The 21,008-nt window shown below is 37.3% G+C and overlaps 3 protein-coding genes across 4 annotated transcripts; 1 reads left to right on the top strand and 2 right to left on the bottom strand.

Moving 5' to 3' along the window:
- Nucleotides 1-3,859: 3,859 nt before the first annotated feature.
- Nucleotides 3,860-8,751, top strand: LOC110794436 (uncharacterized). Its single transcript, XM_021999416.2, has 3 exons — nt 3,860-4,361; nt 7,722-7,829; nt 8,338-8,751. Exons 1-3 carry the CDS (start codon nt 4,035-4,037, stop codon nt 8,632-8,634), a joined length of 732 nt encoding a protein of 243 aa, XP_021855108.1. The 5' UTR covers nt 3,860-4,034; the 3' UTR covers nt 8,635-8,751.
- A 2,186-nt stretch (nt 8,752-10,937) lies between these two features.
- Nucleotides 10,938-13,559, bottom strand: LOC110794404 (60S ribosomal protein L22-3). Its single transcript, XM_021999384.2, has 3 exons — nt 13,428-13,559; nt 13,069-13,345; nt 10,938-11,234 (listed from the first exon to the last, which is right to left on the bottom strand). Exons 2-3 carry the CDS (start codon nt 13,299-13,301, stop codon nt 11,090-11,092), a joined length of 378 nt encoding a protein of 125 aa, XP_021855076.1. The 5' UTR covers nt 13,302-13,345; nt 13,428-13,559; the 3' UTR covers nt 10,938-11,089.
- Nucleotides 13,560-15,674: 2,115 nt separating this feature from the next.
- Nucleotides 15,675-20,339, bottom strand: LOC110794437 (cellulose synthase-like protein D1). Of its 2 annotated transcripts, none has more exons than XM_021999417.2 (3): nt 19,589-20,339; nt 17,194-18,795; nt 15,675-16,818 (listed from the first exon to the last, which is right to left on the bottom strand). In XM_021999417.2, the coding sequence occupies exons 1-3, from the start codon at nt 20,161-20,163 to the stop codon at nt 15,861-15,863; spliced, it is 3,135 nt and encodes a 1,044-aa protein (XP_021855109.1). In that variant the 5' UTR covers nt 20,164-20,339; the 3' UTR covers nt 15,675-15,860. The 2 variants fall into 2 exon arrangements, with proteins under 2 accessions (XP_021855109.1, XP_056698383.1); XM_056842405.1 differs by having other exon boundaries at nt 17,194-18,800; nt 19,589-19,782.
- Between the last annotated feature and the right edge of the window lie 669 nt (nt 20,340-21,008).

The following is a 21,008-nucleotide window of genomic DNA, read 5'->3' on the forward strand; positions in this document are numbered from 1 at the left end:
TTGGAGAAAGCATCTAGGAAACTGAGCATTGCGTGGCCGCTAGTAGAGTCTACCAGCCTATCAATCCTTGGCAGTGGGTAGAAATCTTTCGGACACGCTCTGTTAAGGTTGGTGAAATCTACACACATTCTCCACGACCCACTCGGCTTTTTTTACCATTACCACATTTGCCAACCATTCAGGGTAATCACATGGCTCAATGAAACCTTCCGCCAACAGTTTATCCACCTCTTCTTGTATTGCTGCCATTTTTTCCTTGGAGAAATTACACTTTTTCTGCCGTACTGGCCTAACATTTCTGTCGGCGTTTAACCGGTGGACCATTATCTCTGGATCGATACCAGGCATCTCATCCGCTGAGAATGCAAAGATGTCCGCGTGCTCTCTTAGCAAGCTTATGAGGTTGATCTTCATGTCACTCCCCATTTCTGTACCGATCACGACCGTTCTATCCATATTTCCAACCTCCAGCTCAATATTTTCTGTCAGACCATCTGGCATTGGTCTTGGTGCTGATACCGGTCTCTCATCAAAGTGTTCCATGTCTAGGTCAGTTCGACCTCTTTTTGTGCCGTTCTTCTTTTTTGGCCTTTGTTCTTGCCTTGCCGGCTCAGTAGTCAAGTTTACTTCTGGGACCATTCTTCCCGGTGTTCTCAAAGCAGTCAAGTAACAGGATCTTGCCGCCAACTGACTCCCTCTTATCTTTGCCGGCCTTTCAAGGTTCGACATGTATATCATTGTCAAGTGATAGGTGGAGACTACCGCTTGCGCGTCATGTATGAATGGGCGGCCGATGATCACATTGTAGGCCGCCGGTACTTTGATGATTAGGAAATCCACCATGAGATCTCTCATTTCAGATCCCTCTCCGATTTTCACCGGCAGCCGTATGCTACCTTCTGGGTACACTGTAGATCCTGAGAAACCGATGACTGGGTAGTTCACCCTTTGAAGCTCGTCCTCTGGTATGTGCAACTGTTTGAAGGCTTCCCAGAAAATGATGTTTGCTGAGCTGCCGCCGTCTACCAGTATTCTGTTCACATCGGCATTTGCTATATCGATTGTTAGAACTAGCGGGTCATCATGCGGGAAAATGATGCCTTTGCAATCTGATTCCGAGAACGTCATCACTGGTATGCTGGGTGGGTTCGGCCACACTCTTGTGTTATGATAGTTTACCATGTTCCTGTGTTCCTCCAAACTTCTGCTGGCGCCGCTTATCGTCCCTCCGTGGACTGGGCCGCCAGAAATTACATACACGGGTGGTTTTTTTACCGCCATCCCTCTGTTCTGCTCTGTAACTGGTTTCCGGCTGTTTTTGCTCGATTCTAGGTGGATGATATGGCTGTTCGATTCTAGGGTATTGTTGTTGATTTTGCTTATGTGGCCGGTATGAATTGGCAGGGTTTCCCCCCACCGAGTTGTTGTTACCATTTCCTTGTCTCGCCCTATACTGCGAAAAATACCCCTTTCTGACCATATCCTCAATGTTGTCTTTGAGGTCTCTGCAGTCCTCTGTGAGGTGGCCGTGTTCATTGTGGAAGTCACAGAATTTCTTGACATTTCTTTCCCTACTCTGCATTGGTGGCTGCCTTCTCCAACCGTCCATCTTGTTGTTTATGTTGTAAATTGTCGTCCGCGGTGTGTTCAGCGGAGTGTAGTTATCAAAGAGTCCTCTGGACTCCCTTCTGTCCTGTCGGGGTCTCTGCCCCTTTGGATTGGCATTTCTGTTATTCTGATTTTTCTGGCTTGCCCCTTGCTGATTATTGTTCTGGTGAAAATTGTTTCCTCCTTTTCCCGCCTGGGGGTTATAGCCTGAATTATATCCGGCATTCCCGCCGGTTGCCACTACCACATTGGAGATCTTCATCATTTCATCCCCCCTGATATACTCATTTTCCTTGTGCAGGACGTCGCCCAGATTAGTGTATGATTTCCGGCTGAGGTACTTCTTGAATTCGCACTCTTGCATTCCCCTCATCAGAGCCAGAACCGCAACCTCCTGCTGTAGGTTAGGTTGGGAATAGTGATTGATTCGTTGTTGAAGCGGGTGAGGTAATCTCTTAATGGCTCTCTATCTCTCTGAGCGAACGACATTAACTCTCCCGACGATTTCTTTCTCTTCTGTTTGCTCACAAATCGTGACAAAAATGCCGCATGCAGCTGTCGAAAACTGTAAATGGAGTGCGCCTCTATGCCCTTATATCAGCTTGCTGCAACTCCTAAGAGTGTGGACAGGAACACCTTGCACCACATGGCGTCAGAATATGTGTACAGCATCATGTGTTGTTCGAATGTGGTGCAGTGATCCTCTGGATCCGTTGTCCCATCGTATCTCCCTGTCGGGATTTTTATCTTTTCCATCCTTTCTTTTAGGATTTCTCGGCACAGAGGAGAATCTTTTGGTTGGATTGTCTGCCGTCTAGATACCTGTAGAACCGGCGCTCTTCGCTCATATTCAGTGGTGGGGACTTGCTCTGTTTCAGGCCACTCTGTTTCCGTCGGATTCGAGCGCTTTCTTTTTTCCGGGGTGTTTTCTTGATTCAGGGCGGTTAGGAGATCCCTAACGGGTAACTGGGGGTTCGCCGACTTGGTCTTTCTTAAACTGCCGACTGAGCCTGGCTGCTGTGAGGCCGGTAACTCCGACAAACCGGCCATCACCGCCGACAGTGTTTTCAATTGTTCTCCCGTGAATACTTCCGATAGGGGAGACAGGCGCTCCTGTAGCGTCTGCTCCAGAGGAGTTTTTGGTTGCTCTCTAGCAGGGCTTTCCATTTCTAACTCATCATCGTCTTCCACTGTGAACTCTTTTTGTGCCGGTATCGAGGTGTTTTTTGTTGCTGGGTTTAGAATTGATTGTGCTTGTAATGGATGGGCTGGGTTTACAAGTGAGGGTTGGAATTTGGAGGTTCCGGCCGGTTGTGGAGTTGTTGCTTTTTCTTGACTTTTCTTTGATTTTTTACCGTCTTTCTGTGAGAGATCCATACTGACTGTTCTACCGTTACAAGGGATGAGGTCCCCTCCTTCTAACGCCAATTGTTCCGGGTGTGGAATGAGAACAGCTGACTGTGGGATACTTGATTCCTGTTGAGAGTGCCGGTTGATATCTGCACAACAGAATGGATTAACTAGCCTCGGGGGTGGTTCGAGGATCCCCACTCCGATGCTTAAGTAAGATTACTGAGGGATTAAGAAGTGATTAAGAGATAATCAGAGAGTAAGAAAGAAGTGTGTTTAAGTGTTTGTGTACCTCATAGCAATAAATGAGGTGCTCCTTATATAGATCAATCCAAGGGTACGATCAGGTGGGTCCCTCGTAGTTAGATAGCGACCTGTTGATAGTGACCCTTGGTGGTTGTCCTCATGATAACGCCGGTAGGGGTCTTACAAATATTGCCGGTAGGTGCTGTTTACCTAAGATGACCAGATTACCTGCAGGTTGAAGTTAACATATGGGGAGTTCTGCCGGTACCAAGTGGTGCCGGTAGGACACCCCGTACAACTGATTTTTTTTTTTTTATCGTTTTAATGTTTTTTGACACAAAATTCTGAAAAAGTGAGAAAATTTTATGACTTAAAATAGAAACAAGAAACGTTTTTAGGAACTCCCTATTAGAAAAACATGAAACATTTTAAGAAACCGACTACACTTGTTTATTGTTAAAAGATCGGATGGTACGTAAAATGCAAGGGAAGTGCACGTGAAACTATCTAAGCATACCATACCATAATACATGTACAGTAACTATTTCTAGCCTATCATAATAATTAATAAAACAAAATCTATATTAGGACATGATCCACCTTGCCAGCCTAAATTACCGTTTTGCATATATTTTTTTTGGCAACTTTTTCTTCCAGTTTTCGTAGGAATATAACTAAACTACATCAAATTCTCAAACTTAATGAATGAGGCAAAATCAATAAGAACTGTGGCAACGTACTAGTAAGTGGTAAGTAATTCTCTCATTAATTTATCGAAATCTTCCATCGTATGAGGAAAGAAAATCCAATTTTTTTCTCTTAGAAAAAAAATGGAAAAATTCAGAGAATCAAGAAAAAATGGGTTGTTAATAACAGCAATATTAATTGTTATGATGATGATAACAACAAAAACAAAGGCAATAGATACAAATCCAGTGCATGATCCATGTTCAGATGCAAAGGTGCAAAGATGGGATGGTTTTACGTTTGCACTCGCATTTTCGTCAAAGGAATCGTTTTATGCTCAAACTCCTGATCATGTTCAGTTATCACCTTGTGATAGTCGCCTTCAACTCGCTAACGTAGCTCAGGTCGCCGTTTTTAGGCCTCAGGTCGACGAGATTTCCCTCCTCACCGTCAACTCCACCTCTAGTCCGGTATGTTTTCCGTTTTTTATTTTATTTTATTATTATTATTAAGGAATTTTTCATATTTACCACCTTTTAAGTTTTATGTTTTTGTATTTACCACATTATGAAATGTTATTTCATATTTACCACCTTAATTTTATGAAAAGTTTCGTATTCACCACCTTTTAGCGAATTTCATCAGATTTTCATCCATGTGAACTCCACTAACCAACTTCTTTAATTTTCCTCATCTTTTAGTAGGTTTTCAATTGAAGAAGTTAGTTAAACAAAGTTTACATGGGCCGAAAATTTGATGAAAACCGCTAAGAGGTGGTGAATTTAAAATATTTCATAAGATTAAGGTGGTAAATATGAAATAACATTTTATAAGGTGATAAATAAAAAAATATGAAACTTAAAAGGTGGTAAATATCAAAATATCCTATTATTAACTACTATCTCCGTTTTAAATTGATCTTTATAGTTACTTACCGTTAATATTTACACAACTATTAAGACAAAATAGAAAAAAATGTAAAAAAGTGAGGGGATATAGGAAAACACAAATTCTTATTTCCATGGGTTGTACTATAAATATTGTACACCAAAGTTAAAATTAACGTAAAATGGTTAAAAGTTACACTTATATACGTAAAAGTTATCTATTTTTTACTGATATATTTTTTCATTTTTAATAAAAAATATTTCTTCAAAATTACTAATAATGTATAAAATTTATCATTTAGCCTTTCAAATGTTTATCTATCAAATTTTTTTTTAATAATATAAAAGTTAGAGAAATTGGGTAAAAGTTGGACACTACAAGAAAGCGCTTGATTACCAACTGCTTTTACCGACCGCCATAAAATTAGTCAGTAAAAAAAAAAATTAGCGACCGAAAAAAAACCAGTCGGTAATTTACCGACCGAAAATTGAGCGGTCGCTAAATTTTAAGTTTATGTTGGTGTACAATAAATTTATTGTTTACCTTGTGCATACAAGACATTTTGATAATAAAATATGGTAATTGAGTAAAAGGGTGAGTGACTGTAAGAAAAAAATACTCCCTCCGTTCCTAAATAAGTGTCACATTTGGGCTCGGGCACGGTAATTAATAAAATTGTAAAGTGTGTAAGAGTTAATGATTGGGAATGTTTTTTTGGGAAAAGAATAAAGTAGATCATTGTTTAATTGAATAAAGTACAAATAAAAGTGTATGTGGGGATTGAAAAGTGGAAAAGTGTAGAATGTGTAAGTAAAAGTAATTATGATTTATAGAAAAGTGGGAAAAGTGTGTGAAAAAGTGTGAAAAGTGTATGGAAAAGTGAGTTAAGCTAACAAATGGGGTCTAACATTTCACTTTTTTCACCGTTTGGGACCTATACCTTTTATTTTCACCGTTTGGGACCTATACCTTTTATTTTCACCGTTTGGGACCTACTATTCTTTTTCAGGCCAAATTTAACCAATGCACAAAAAGATTAGCTCCTTTGGTTAAAAGTTTGAGTTAGGATTTTTTTATTTCCCTTTTTTATTAATCCTTCAACCCACATTCATTGGAACCATCATCATTGCCGTTAAAACTGTCACCCTCACCTTCATCCTCACTGCCACCATCACCAAAACCAACCATGCACTAGTACACCACCCTCACCTTCATCCTCACCGCCATCGTTGTCACCAAAACCAGCCACACACCACCCTCACCAAAACCATTCAGTTAAAAAAAATGCCTCAAACAAATTCTTACTTGTTAAAATAACCCTTCAAGCTCATCTCCTTGCCCAAATCCATTAACGCACAACCCAATCTTCATTTCGAAACCCAACCAACGCAATATCCGCCTCCCAATCCATTCAAGAATTGATAATCAAAACACCATTTAACACTACCAACACCAACACCCATTGAGTAAAACCACCATTCAACACCCACTTTTTTTTCCTCTCCTCTCCAAGATTACCCAACAATTTTTGTCCAGCAATCTCAATTCTACCCAGCTAAGGAATTAATCAAACACCTCGTCACTTCTAAAATCCTTATTTATGTTCTCTCAAAGCTCTGTGCCGCATTTTTCTCTACAGTTCGCTGCTAACATGGAGTTTCTCCAGCTTGGTTTTAATTAAGATGCCTAAATGATCAGAATGTTCATCATCGTAAAAAAAAATTAAAATGATAGGATTTTAATTCTTGAATTGGGTGTTTGATTGCGATTGAGGAGAGCAATTGAGAAAGAGGAAGATGACTGATAAAGAATGTCCAATGATTTTGACCCATTAAAATTGTAAATGAATACATGAGTAGCAAGGATTGAATCGCTAAATAACAGTGGGATTGCCATTTTTGGTTTTTTTTTTTTTTTACTCGGTATGTAGTTATTGCATTAAAAAACTATTTTAGATAGATTAACCACAGGTGAGTTAAGGTTGAGTTAAATGGCCGGAAAATGAGAATGAGGTCCTAAAAGGTGAAAAAAAAGGTGTAGGTCCTGAATGGTGACAATTGTGAAATGTTAGACCCCAAACATTACCTTAACTCATGGAAAAGTGGGAAAAGTAGATGTTCAAAAATAGAAATGTGACACTTATAAGGGAACGCCAAAAATGGAAATGTGACACTTATTTAGGAACAGAGGGAGTATATAAGAGAAATCGAGTGAAAAGTTGTAAATATTGTGGAGTTATACGGTGGGGTTTGGGTTAGATATCTATCTATACTAATATATTAAAAGGCGTTTGTGAAAACGTATATGTGTCACGTACACTCCCTCCGTATTACGCCATGTCACCACTAATAAGCATCATGGATGTTATTGACAACCAAAAAAGCATGTAGCAAGGATCGAACATCAAACCTCATGGATTAAAAGTTTAACTTCCTACCATCTCAACTAGCTACAATGTTTGTCATATTTTCACATATAAATGTAAAATATAATCTTTTAAAATTGGGCACATTTTTAGAAAACGTAAATCCGACTAAAAGTAAAACCCGGAGCAACGCTCGGGCCACACACTAGTTTTAATAAGTAAAACAAGTGGTGGTGGTGGGTCCTAGGGTGGATATATTATTTAATTAGACGATGGGGTTGAAAAGTTAATAAAAATGGAAGTGCGACTCCTATTTAAATACGGCCGGAAATAGTAAGCGTGACTCCTATTTAAATACAGTGGTAGTAGTAAATTTTCATTTTCAAAAATAGAATAAAGTAAAGTGTAGAGAACATTATGAAACCGACTAAAACAGAAAATGTAAATATCATTTTGAAACGGAGGTAGTAGTTTTTAAGTGCATTTACATATTTTATGAATTAATATTTACGTATTTTAATCTGAGTTAATACGGAGTAATGTTTATGTCATGATCATGAGAAAAATATTTGTGTAGGATACAACGGGTGGATATATGGTAGCCTTTGCCGGAAGAGCATATGCTGCAAGATCATTGCCCGTTTTTGTTGCAGATGGTAACATTACTATAACTACGTTTTCTCTGGTAAGCTCCATCTTCTCTTCGATCTTAGAAACATTGTTATTTCGGACTTATAGAGTATAAACTAATCTTATAGATTTAACCATCAGCTTAAACTTTTAGTTGAATTAGTCATTTAATATGGTATAAGCGTGATGCAAAAGTCACAATTTCAAGTCTCATTTTTATAACTTCGACCTTTAATTTAACCTTTTGGTTGAGCTGATCCTTTGACACGAACAACTTTGCCCCCATAATAAGTTAGTTTTAATATTTCCCGGCAATAAATTTTATACTCTAGTGTTAATGGGCCGCACCCGTCACCAAGAGAGAGAATCCACTTAACAAGACCGTAGGAGGTTCCATCTTAAAACCATATGGCAATAAGGGGAGTAGCCCCTTGACCTTGTTAAGTGATTAACTATCTTCTCTTTTATCAATGTGGGACTCTCACACGTGTTGTTTCATGGGTCAGAATGTCAGATCTTAACATCTAGTTACCAATTTTATTTCACTGTGTTTTTCTTTCAAGGTACTCGAATTTGAAAAGGGTACTCTCCAAAATTTGTACTGGAAAACATTTGGGTGTGATTCGTGCAAGAATGATCAAGTATGCCATGAAAACCAACAGTGTGCAGTGCAAAGTTCAATGTGCAAAGAAAAAGGAGGCTCCATAGATTGTACAATTAGCATTCAACTAACATTTTCAGGCACAGATAAAAATGGTGAGGTACTTAACTCATGGTATGAGTTGAAGAATATGAGACGTTTCTCCCTTTTCAGCCTCTTTGCTGGTCTTCAGAATACATTTACTAATGGTCTCTTATAAGTTATAAGCTTACATTCAAGTAGAACGAACATATATATACTATGTATCATGTATGTACGGTGTTGTAAGAACATTTGTTGTAATACTTATATATAGAACTAACTTTTTACTATAGCATTTCTTTCGGATTAAGGAAAATTAAATTCTAATAATCTAACATTTACCCGATAATACATTAACAGTCACACTTATGAGGTATTTCTAGCTGATCCAATCTTTGGTATCCATTTTCTTTAAACAAACCTTTTTGCCGGTTACCTAAAAGAAAAAGTCAACCAACTTATAATTGACTCAATTAAGCTTGCGTGGCATTTTCTTTTTTTAAGTTTTATGCTGACTTGGAAATAACCCTTCATTTCCTTCCCTTTCCCTTTCCCTCTCAATATCAATATCTGATATCCATAACCATGGCCAAGTATTCGATAATACTGGTAAAATGAAAAATCCAAAGTTCTGGAACTTCAATTGCCCTTTCAAGCACAGGAATCGCCTCATCAAACCTCCCTAAACTGCAGTAAATCGCAGCAACAACATGAAGACTCATCGCCAAATCCAAATTCGGTTCCCCTTCAACCGCACATCTTTTGTCAGCAGTTGAAGCAATCAGACCTGAATCGGTGATTCTTTTTTGAGGTTTATCTGACAGATACCGCAAACTACACAGAAAACCTGAGTGGGGTACTGGACTCTCTGAGATGTGTCAATCACCCATGTTACCTCAAACTCTCAAAGGCAAGCAACCACATCCCCAACTTTTAAAGTGTTGCAAAACTTCGATTCAATTTTTAGAAGGAAAAAGTTGATTAACCTTTGCACTCCAAAATCAGAGACAGAATGTCAAAAAAGAAAATGGCATAATTTTAAAAGTAGAAAAATTATCAAGTTGATGTTGATTTGCATCTCGGTTTCAACATTTCTAAAACCACGATATCAATCCCGAACCGCAAAATTCAGAGCCTTAACCGGGCCATCCCCATAAGCAATAGTGTCTCTAGCAAGTTTGAGAAGTAACAGACCTAGATCCGGGTTGTCGAGGGAGGATTCATCTAAGTTGAGGGGTAGTTTTTGCGGGTCGGGTTTTTTCTTGCAGGAGGACCGGTCAGGGGAGGGTTTAGCCCGAGAGGTAGAGGGGGGAAGGGGAGGGAGTGCGTCTGGGTGCGGGAGATGGGGAGTTGAGGCGGGGTCCAGTGGAGGGGCGGATCTGGCTGGTATGAGTGGTGGTTTCTGCGGTGGAGAGAGAAAGTGTTGGTGGTGGATTTTTAGCTGAGACTAAGCCTGGCATTTTTGTTTGTTTGACACGAGTGTGGGGGGAGAGAGAAAGGGGGAGAAGTTGGAGGAAGAAGATGAAGAATGAGTTGGTTTGTTGGTGGTGAAAGGTGAGTGACGTGAGTTAGGATGGAAATGGAAGCAAGCCAACTTACCGAAGGTTAGAGCAGAAAGATGAAGGTGAGAGAAAGAGAAAAGGAAACCAATTATTATGGGAGTTATTGGACTAATTGATGTGGAGAAGAAGAGAATATGTTTTTGGTTGTTAATGGCGTGTGAGCAAGAGCAGGGAAGGAAATGATTGATTTTTTTTTCGAGAATGAGAGAGACGAAGAACATATAAGGAAAATGAGAAAGACGAAGTTAAAAGAAGGAAACCTGCAAAAATCACAATGGTCAATGCCACGTAGGACATGTGACCTGAATTAGCAGGTCGTCATTTAAAAGGGTTTGTTAAAAGAAAATGGATACCAAAGGTTGGATCAGCTAGGAATACCTCATAGGTGGAACTGTAATGAATTATCGGACAAATGTTGAATTATTAGAATTTAATTTTCCTCAGATTAATTGAAACTTAAAAGTGAATATGGCAACTACAAAAGAAAGTGCTTGCCACAATTTTGTAACTTTTTTATTATAATCAAAGGACATTTTTTTTACGCTTTAAAATAGTAAGATCTTTAACTGGACTTTCATATCTTGATCTAAACTCGTATCGAGATATGACAAGAAAAATATATAAAATTGGGCACAATTATACGGAAGAAACTATTGATCGTAATATGAGTCACATTATTCAATAACAACTTCACCGTCCAATATACCATGGTATTAAAAATTTGGACAAAGTAATTTAGGATAAATAATTTTGACTTCATAACCGTTTGATACAGACCGGGATTCGATATTTTTTTTTCGATTAGTCAGTGCACGTTTTTTTTGGGTATTTTGTTCAATAGGAAGAGAAGAAGCTTCAATGATTTGCATTTTAGAAACTACTACGGAGTATTAAAAAACAAGACCGAACAGGCTAATAGTTGTTCTAAACAATAACCACATTAAATCTGGCAAAATATTTCAAGTGATAACATGTCAAACACATACAGAGTACAATCTAACTTTGTCCAAAAAGATTAAAAGATCTCATGTAAGGAAAAAAAAACAATGATCAAAACTTGTTTCTAATGCTCTAGTCTTCTTCCTCGGCCTCATTCTCAGCGATATTGAAATATCGCAACTCGTACACATTGCGCTCCTTGTTGGAGGCAATGACACGAAGCCAATCCCTGACATTGTGCTTCTTCAAATATTTCTTTGTCAAGTACTTCAAGTACCTGTTAAGAATTCAAAACTAGATGAATCAGACTGCAAACTCTTCAATACAATACCCAAATAGAACATTTTAGAAGTCTAGAATTTGGAATTCAGGTAACTCGGGCAACTTGATTTCTCATTGGAAAAAAAAACTCCAACTCTTTCAGAACAGGCAGACTGAAGTAGGGTGTAGAAACGAAAACAGGTTTTGGAATCAGATCAAGAAGATTTGTAATGTTGATGCTAAAAGGGTCACAGGAAACATACAAGACTGTGGATGCTTAGACTCTCACAATTCATCAATCACCAGATGACCTTTTTGTAAGTCTACTTATAAGAGTAGTGCTAGAATTTACGAGAAAACAGGGAGAGAAAAACAATGAAAAGTTGCAGGGGGAGGGGGAGTTCAAAGTGACAAACCAAGCACACATACAGACTAACCAACGTAAAGTTTTCAACCCAAATGCAAGCAGAAAAACATCAAACAATACATTAACCACTTTAACCCAAAGCAATATAAATTAACAACCACTTTAAGCCAAAGCAAACCAGGGTCTTGGTAATTCAACTACAAATGAGCCTCTGAAGTACAAAGAAACAAGCTCCAGCCTCTGATTACTTCCCCCCTAATCCTCCATGTCTGTTCGATATTACCCTGAACCTTCAGGTTCTTCTTATCTGTTCATATATGTTTCTACTGCTTTAATTATTATAGACCAACATCCCCCTAAACTAATTAACATTTGTCTACTCGGACTACCATTACACATGGAGAAGCTAATAGGCAGTCCTACTTTTCATCATCCAAAACCATTAAAACTGCTACCAATTAAGTTAACATCTTAACCATAAACACCACAAAAGTGACGACCCTAGGATCCATTTTCTAGATACCAATTGGCCACTACCATCTCAAATGAATATGATCATCAGTAAAATTTATACTTGTGTACTACAACCCTTGAGATGAAAGACAAATTGCATTTGAAGGAAATATCATATATAATTCTGTATTATCCCACATGCCAATCACATTCCAAACACATACTCAATTCCCTACTGCAGTTATATTGCATTTGAAGGAAATATCATATGTAAATCTGTATTATCCCACATGCCAATCACATTCCTAACACATACTCAATTCCGTACTGCAGTTCCAGAGATTAGGTGCGTTATGTTCCATATTGCAGTAAAAAAGTCAAGCACTTATTAAGTTATGGCTCCAAGAGTGTGTATGTCCAGTTCATGAACTACGAATATGACAGCCATTACAAGCAGTGGTAGTAATTCGATAGAAATCACTCTACCCCCACAAAGCAAAATAAATTTCACCATCTCAACCCAAAGTAAAACAAATGAACATCTCTAACGCCCAAATCAAAACACATTAACGGTCCAAGTTACTTCTTTTCTCAAACAAATACAGCTAATATCATAATTCTCCCATTACATATATAACCATTTAGTTGTCTTTGGCTAACAAAAATAATAAACCAGAAATGTTTTTTTAAAAGACATTTAAAGTTGCGCAAACCAATAATTTAATTTCAAGCAATGGTAGCTGATTCATTTCTACAACAAATATATAAACTCCAATTGACACATTGATTAGCATAGACTTACAGATTAAAAAAAAGTACAGAAAAGAATAAATATGGACGGAAACATTCGTAAATTTAATAATTTTAACAAACCATAAAATCTTAAGAGAATACAGAAACAATGAACAATCTCACAATGTATATGAAAGACAATAATCAATTAACAATTTACCACCAACACAACACGATAATCCAGATGAATGGAAACAAATTAATTAATAAATAAATAAAAAGGAAAAAGGGAGCAAACCTCTTGGAGAAATTGCTGTCAGAGTTTACGGTGATCTTGTTCTTCTCACGAGTAACGGTGACGGAATCACCAAGAGCACCAGCCTTACCGCCGACCTTAATCCTCTCCTGAAGAAACTTTTCAAGTGACGCAATATCCATGATCTTATCCTCCACCGGTTTCGCACAATCGATGGTGAAGGATGCGCCCTTCTTTTTGCCCTTGGCACCTCCTGCTGCTGCTCCTCGACTCATTTTCTCTCCCTTAAATTATTCGGATCTTCGTCTTCTTCTTTGATCTGCAAAGATGAACAAAAATGGAGTTAGCAGCGAGACTTTTAGAAGTATTTCAATGGCAGTGGAGAGAGAAAGATAGAGTACCAGAGGGACTGAGCGGCGAAAATGAGAAAAATGGAGGAAGTTAGGGTAGGGTTTTAAGTTGATGCGAAGATATATGCGTGTGGGATTTTCAGGGGATCATTAACGGGCTAGGCTGGGTCGGGTCGGGTCGGGTCTAAGCTTATCTTAAATTTAATTCTAACTTAATTCATGGTTAATTAAATAAAGTACTCCCTCCGTTCCTAAATAAGTGTCCATTTTCCAAAATATAGCGTTCTCTTGTAAGTGTCCACTTTCCATTTTTGAACATACACTTTTCCCACTTTTCCATACACTTTTCCCACTTTTCCATAAATCATTATAAATTTTTCTTACATATTCTACACTTTTTCCACTTCTCAATCACCACATCCACTTTTATTTGTACTTTATCAATAAACAATTATCTACTTTTTCCTTTCAAAAAAAAATACATTCTCAATCATTACCTCTTACACACAATTCAGTTTTATTAAATATCGCGTAAATGTCCAAAGTGGACACTTATTTAGGAACGGAGTGAGTATTAAAAAAGTGAAGGTTAATCAGGTACTTGATCCAGTAACCGATTTCCACAGGTTTCGGTACTGGATCCAAATTTTTTGGACTAGGTTTGACCAATTCCGGGACTCAGTTCTAATCGATTTCGGTATCGTGTTCTTATTTTGTTTTGACCAGGTACTCGGTCGGCCGGTCCAGTTCACCTCTAGTAATAATATTGCTCACCATCTTCACCCGTGTTAAGAAATGAAAGTCTAGGGATGGCAATGAGTAGCATCTGGATCGGATCCTATTAGCCAGATCCGTTTTCAACACATGGATCCATATCCAGATCCAAATCCGCAGGTCCAAATATTTTGGATCCAGATCCGCTGGATCCAACGAATCCGCGGGTAGGATCTGGATTCACATGTAATTTACTTGTTTCCTTCAAAAATATTGTTTTTTATGCTATTTTTTATATATAAAAAAAATTATGCATTCACCTATGATGTAAAATATATTCTAACGGAATAAAGAAAATAAATATCAAATTATGAAAAAAAATCATATTCTTTTTATTTTATACATACATTTTATTAAAAATAAAATTTCATTTTAAAACGGATCCATGGGTAGGATCTGGACCGAATCTGGATCTCAAAAACGGGATCCAGATCCATATCCTACCCGCCAGAAACGGATCCGGATCCATATTCGCATGGTCCAAATTTTGAATATCTAGATCCTGTAAAACGGATCTGGATACACTGGATCCGGACAGGGTCCAGTATCCATTGCAATACGCCAATACTCATCAGTGGGTGATGAAATTTATCTAAAGAATGGTCTTTAATCTTCATATTGTAATACTCTAGTCCTCGATATATTTTTAGGAATTACAATTACTATTTGCGATTGTACTTTTTTAAGAGTTACAATTCTATTTTTGATAATTATTGGCTTATTGCTCCAACTTTTCAATTGTTTATTATTTACTACGGAGTACTTTCCTATAGGTCAACTTCAATCATAAATAATTACATTTTTTTGTAATTTTACACCTCACTTTTTTTTTTTTTTTTTTCTATTTCTTTATTGTCTATTATCCTCACTTGAATTATTATTATATGAAATTCAACTAAAATCTTTAATACTTGTACCAATTAACACATAACTTCTAAAAAAAATAAGAAGGGCACACAATTTTCATATGTTTATACATTTCCAGAGACACCTACATTAAGGTGATATCTAACTCTTTCTCATTTCTCTCTCATCTTCTAGGGTTTCAGTTTTGTTGGTCTTTCAGGCCGAGAGTCCGATCCTTCTTTTTTATCCATTGTTTTCTCTTCATCTGTCTTTTTTGTTTGTTTCTTTTCCATTGGTTTGTTTTCAATTTATTCTTGATTTTCCTACATTTTCTTAGGTTCTTGATTCTTGTCCATGGATGAGAATTTTATTTTTAGGGTTTCAATAATTAGAAAGTGGTATGGATTCATACGGGTATAAATTTATCATCAACTCGTAGATCAGAACAATTCGTGCTTAGATTGTGGAGGGTTTTACTTGGAAAGATGCGAAAACATCAAAGATCACTGCTAGCGTCAAGCTAGAAGCGGTGGGGTACGAGTTGTGTTTTAGGATACAAAATAGTAATTGTATTTTCTCTAAATCTATGATATGCATATCTATTTTATCATTGTAGTTGTTGTTCTAATTATTAATGATATTGTTCACTGTAACTTAAATAGATAAAATCACAAAGAATGGAGCAAAGATGAAAGATCCATATCAATCATTTCATAAATGTCAAAAGTTCTATAAAAATAAATAGACTATTAGTACAAAAGTTAAATAACTACCAACAAACTCGTGCATTACACGGGACTTAAAACTGCTCGATCAATAGTTCTCGAGACTCGAGAGAAGAACATTAACAACATCCAAGTGAGTCTAAACCTGAACAGCCCCATCAGAAACACTGGCATTACCTTGTGGAGGACTAATTGTAATCCAAAGCAAAGAAACAGTAATAGAAACTAATCCAGACCAAACCCACACTATAGTAGGCATCCTTCCTCTCCTTCCCATAAGCCCTTTTGCAAAAGGGTACATATGAGCCAAAACCCAGAAACTGAAGAAACAACCACCCATAAACTTATTCCACTGTGGAATCACACTGTAAACCGTTTTCGAAAACCCGATAACAAGAGCAACCATGTTGATAACAATAATGGTAAGAGGCATACAGAAAAGACTGGTCCATTTCACAATGTAAAGATCAGCATAGATATCATCTTCATCCTCAGCAGTTGACTTAGAAGTTAATGTAAATGAGATTTCAACCCCTGCAATAACTTTCAGAAGACCCTGTAAAACTGCAGCAAAATGAGCACTTGTACCTCCAATTACCCAAAACTGTTCGTTTCTCCACCATTCTTCTAGCCCAATACCAGACCATTTAACCTCGAGAAGTGACAGAAGCATAAGACAGACAGTTATGGTTAAAAGGTAGCTGAGAAAAGGAACGCTTAAACCTTGTACAATGAATTGGCCTGAGAAAAGTGATAAAGCTGGTAGGAAGCAGTAAACTACTAGGAATATTGAAGTAAATGGGTAGATTCCTACATTGAGATATGCTACTCGTTGTAGGAATTTAAGGCGTCTTGTTGCAACTAATGGATTGTTTTTTGAGAAGAAGATTTCTACTGAACCTGTTGCCCAACGAAGGACTTGATGTAAACGATCTGTTAGGTTGATTGGTGCTGTTCCTCGGAAAGCGTCTCGTTTTGTAATGCAGTAAATGGATCGCCATCCACGGTTATGCATTCTGTATCCTGTTACCACGTCTTCTGTCACTGAGCCGTAGATCCAACCTATTCTTGATCCCCATTCTGTGTTATCTTCATACCTGCAAACAAATATTTAGTAGTGTGAAAATTGAAATCAGAAGAAAAAAGAAACTAAGGTGCACCCGGTTGTACGTAGCTCTACATGCAACTGGGTTAAAGACGCATTTTTGCAGCTTGAAAGCACATTTATACAATTTAAAAGCACGTTTTTACAGTTTAAAAGCATAACATTTTTTCAGAAAAATTCTTTTTATTTTAGTGATTGTATTGTATTCAACAATATGTTTTTTTAAAGCGGGTGTGTTTTTTTCTTTGTAAAAATGTGCTTTTAATGGGTAAATATGTGTTTTTGAACGATAAGAATGTATTTTTATAAGGATTAAAAGTACAAAACAACTCGGCTACATATATATAAATAAGTAGAGTGAAGTTACCAGCAAGAGATAACAGCAACAGCTTCAGCAACAATAGGAGCATCAAGTGGTGGACGAGGATGAATCAAAGCACCCGGTGGGCGGCCATTTTTAACAGAAATATGATCTGATAAAGGCCTCCCTTGAAACTCAGCAACAGCAATAGTATCAGTAAAAATACTCGAGCTTCCAAACTTTTTAGGAAGTTCTAAATCAGGATGTGAACTCAGATGCTCTCTACCAGTAGTAGATTCATCATCTTGATCAGAGTGTTGTTCTTGAACAATACTTGCTTTTGGTTGCTTATACTGTCCAAACAACCCTGAATACTCATTTGCCCTAGGAGGATCAAAACCATAAAGTGCATAACGCCGAAACATACAACCTGTTCCTACATAAACAGGACCCTGAAGACCATCTAAAGCCCTCATATTTCCATCAAAAAAGACTGTATTATGGTTTGCATATCGATCAGAAGGATCAATACCTTCAAATCTTTGTGGGAATTGTACGTAACAGATCCTATCACCACCGCGGTCCATCATGTAACACATTCCTTCTCGAATAGCCATTGAATTGTAAAAATAATGGTCACAATCTAAGTTGAGTATGAAGGGGCCATTTGAAAGTATAGCAGAAGATCTAACCAATGCGTTCATAGCTCCGGCCTTTTTGTTGTGGTCAAATCCAGGTCTTTTTTCCCTAGATACATACACAAACATGGGTAGACGGGTATCAACACCAGTAAAATCAAGTCTCTTTTCATCAAAATGACCGAAAACTGGATCAATATCTGGTGCTTTACTCATTATCTGTAAAATCCCTGCATGATCTCCTTTCGAGTGATCGGGGGCCTTTTGGTACCAAGTTCCGGGCCAATGGGTCCCATCCGCCATCCATGTAGCTTGTTGAACCTCGAGTTGTTCATGATTAATCCCATCTTTATCACTTGAAGTAGTACTAACACTCCTCTGTAACTGATCCTTAGAATTAAGCATGTCACACCGTTTTTTAATCGCATCTGGTAAACCATTAATCCTGACCTTAAACTCATCATACTCCCTCTTAATCCATCTTCGATCCTTGACAAAATCAGGCTTCTTCTTATTAATTGTAGGGTCTTTCTTCAAGTTGAAATAAGTATCTGGATTTCTGGGTTCAATGTTGTGTTTCCTACAAAAAGGCACCCAAAGCTCACCAAAACTTATAGCTTCCGCCATAGCCTCGAAAGTTAGGATTGCAGCTCCATCATCAGAAATGTAGCAGGAGACTTTCTCAACAGGGTATTCAACAGCAAGAATGGATAATATAGTGTTTGCAGTAACAAGAGGTGGTTCTTTATCAGGATCAGCAGTTGAAACGAATATGTCAATTCCTGGTAAGTCGGAACGACTATGAGGATTTGTAGGGGAAGGTTGCTCAAACTTCTCTTTTAATGCTGCAAGGTCTACAGCTCGATCAATGGGGTTGAGTTTAGGTAATTGATCTAATAACCATGAAAAGGCGAACCAAATTTCGCAAACAATTGATAATCCCCATAACCAGAGTGCATCTTGATTCGGGTTTTGTACTCGCCATGTTAGAAACAGAACCAGTGCTACCAACCGTATCACCACTAGTAACCTACACTGAACTAATAAATTGCTTATTACAATTTGATGACAAATTAAAGAAACTTTGGACTTGTTTGGTAATCGGCTGTTGGCTAGTGGCTATTTTACTTGGCTTGTTTGACTGGTTGTTTGCGTTGGCTATTTGACTATAGACTTTCTAAAAATGTGTTTGATAAAGTTGGTTGTTGGCTACTTTGTTTCATACAAAAGGTCTGTTTGGCAATTGGTCGTTGGGCGGTGGCTGTTTCACTTGGCTTGTTTGACCGGTTGTTTGTGTTTGTTTTTTAGGTTGTTGTTTGACTGTAGATTTTCTAAAAATGTGTTTGGTAAAGTTGGTGGTTGGCTACTTGATGTTTCGTAAAAAATGTAATTACCAAAATAAAAGTTAACAATCAATGTAAAAAGCTACTCTTACTAGCTTATAAGTCTTGGCAAAAATCCGGTTTTTTTAGCCAAGCAAAATGTCATTTACCAAACATGTATTATTGATTGTTTGACCACGTAAAAAACCAAAAGCCAATGAAAAAGCCAACAAAGAGTCAAGTACCAAACGGGCCCAAAATGTAATTAGTAAGCTGAAAAGCCAACAACCAATGTAAAAAGCAATCCTTCATAGCTTTTGGGTTTTGGCAGAAAAGCCGACTTTTTAGCCAAAAGCCACTTACCAAACATGTACAAGCCATAAGCCAAAGAAAAAGCCAATTACCAAACAGGCCATTAACCTAATCTTTAAATGATAATGAATCTTATACTCAAAATAAATTAAATTTATGCACCATATACATGTTTAAGGACTAACGTACCTGTATGGACTGATAATAGCAGGACGAACACTGATCTTTCTTGTAAGAGGCTTCCATGGCTTATCCATGAAATCATCCATGGTCATCCCAGCAGTAGTAGCATCATAAGCTTCTTCATCAGACCAACAAGCAGTCCCAATCCCATACTTTCCTTTAGTCTCAAACAACCATCGATTATGATCAAAATCCCCTGTTTGGCTTCTCATTAACATAGACTTACTGTTAGATTTCAACACTGAAACTCTTCTGTCTAATTTCCCAGATAATCCTCCAATTGATCCATTGTTATCTCGTTGTGACTGTAACCTCGAACGAGAGGTTGAAGATGAAGATGAAGAATGAGCTACCCCTGTTCCTTGTGCTGTAACACCTGGTTGATTATCTGGTGTTGGTGGCATTACTACTGTGTAATCCATGTTATCAATCGACATGTCTATATCGTCGTCTCGAGATAGGCTAAGTATACGTCCACTTGATGTTCTTCGTCCGAATCTTACTGCTTGTGGTGGCCTTCCAGCATTATTTGATGAAGAAGATGATGATAATGTTTTCTTTGGTGGACTTGTTGATGACATATTATTACATGCATAACAAATGAATTTTGATCTTTTTTTTTTATTGATAAATTATGTTCCTAAAAATCTCAAACTATGAATTTCAATTATCATCACCTTGTTTAGATTCAAACTTTGAATATACAAAATTTGTGATGAAAAATAATGAAAGTTTAAGGAAATTAACAATGTTTTTTCATGAATTTTGGCAAGCAAATATCAAGCATTGGTTCAATAAACAATGCCCAAATTTAGGAGGATGATTTTTATGGCTCATAAAATCTCTCTTTATATTAGCTTAATAATAGCAAATCTAATTCCACATTTTGAGGTATATCACCCCTGTTCTTGTAACCACAATTCTCTAAAAAGGGTCATTTTTTGGGGGAGAAATGGTGTCTCTTGTATCAAATCCCTTCTACTCCGGTCTCTATAGATTTTACTTAAATGAGTGAAAATTCTCTACATATATAAAAAGTTAAAAACATTGTTTTTTTTTATTTTATCATGATACCTACCTACTTAGTAGGTATCATGCTTTCGAAAATAACACGTTCTAAAAACAAACATGTATTATGAAATGCAAATATATAAATTATGGTCGTTGATACATGTTGTGCTTGAATAATGTGATTTTAAGTCACAATTCGCTTTTAAAAACACAGGGTTACTAATATGCTTCAAAAAATGATCACTATATCTAAGAATTTTGGTGATTAAATTATTATAATTACTATATGGACAATAATGATTGTTGTGAGGGTAAAAAATGTGCTAGAAAAAACTATTAATTTTGGGTCCACGCTAATATTATTGTGGATCAGGCCCACGCAAAAATAATCCCTCTTAGGTTGTCTTGGCATAAG

Source organism: Spinacia oleracea, chromosome 4 (assembly GCF_020520425.1).
Source record: "Spinacia oleracea cultivar Varoflay chromosome 4, BTI_SOV_V1, whole genome shotgun sequence".
Lineage (NCBI taxonomy): Eukaryota > Viridiplantae > Streptophyta > Magnoliopsida > Caryophyllales > Amaranthaceae > Spinacia > Spinacia oleracea.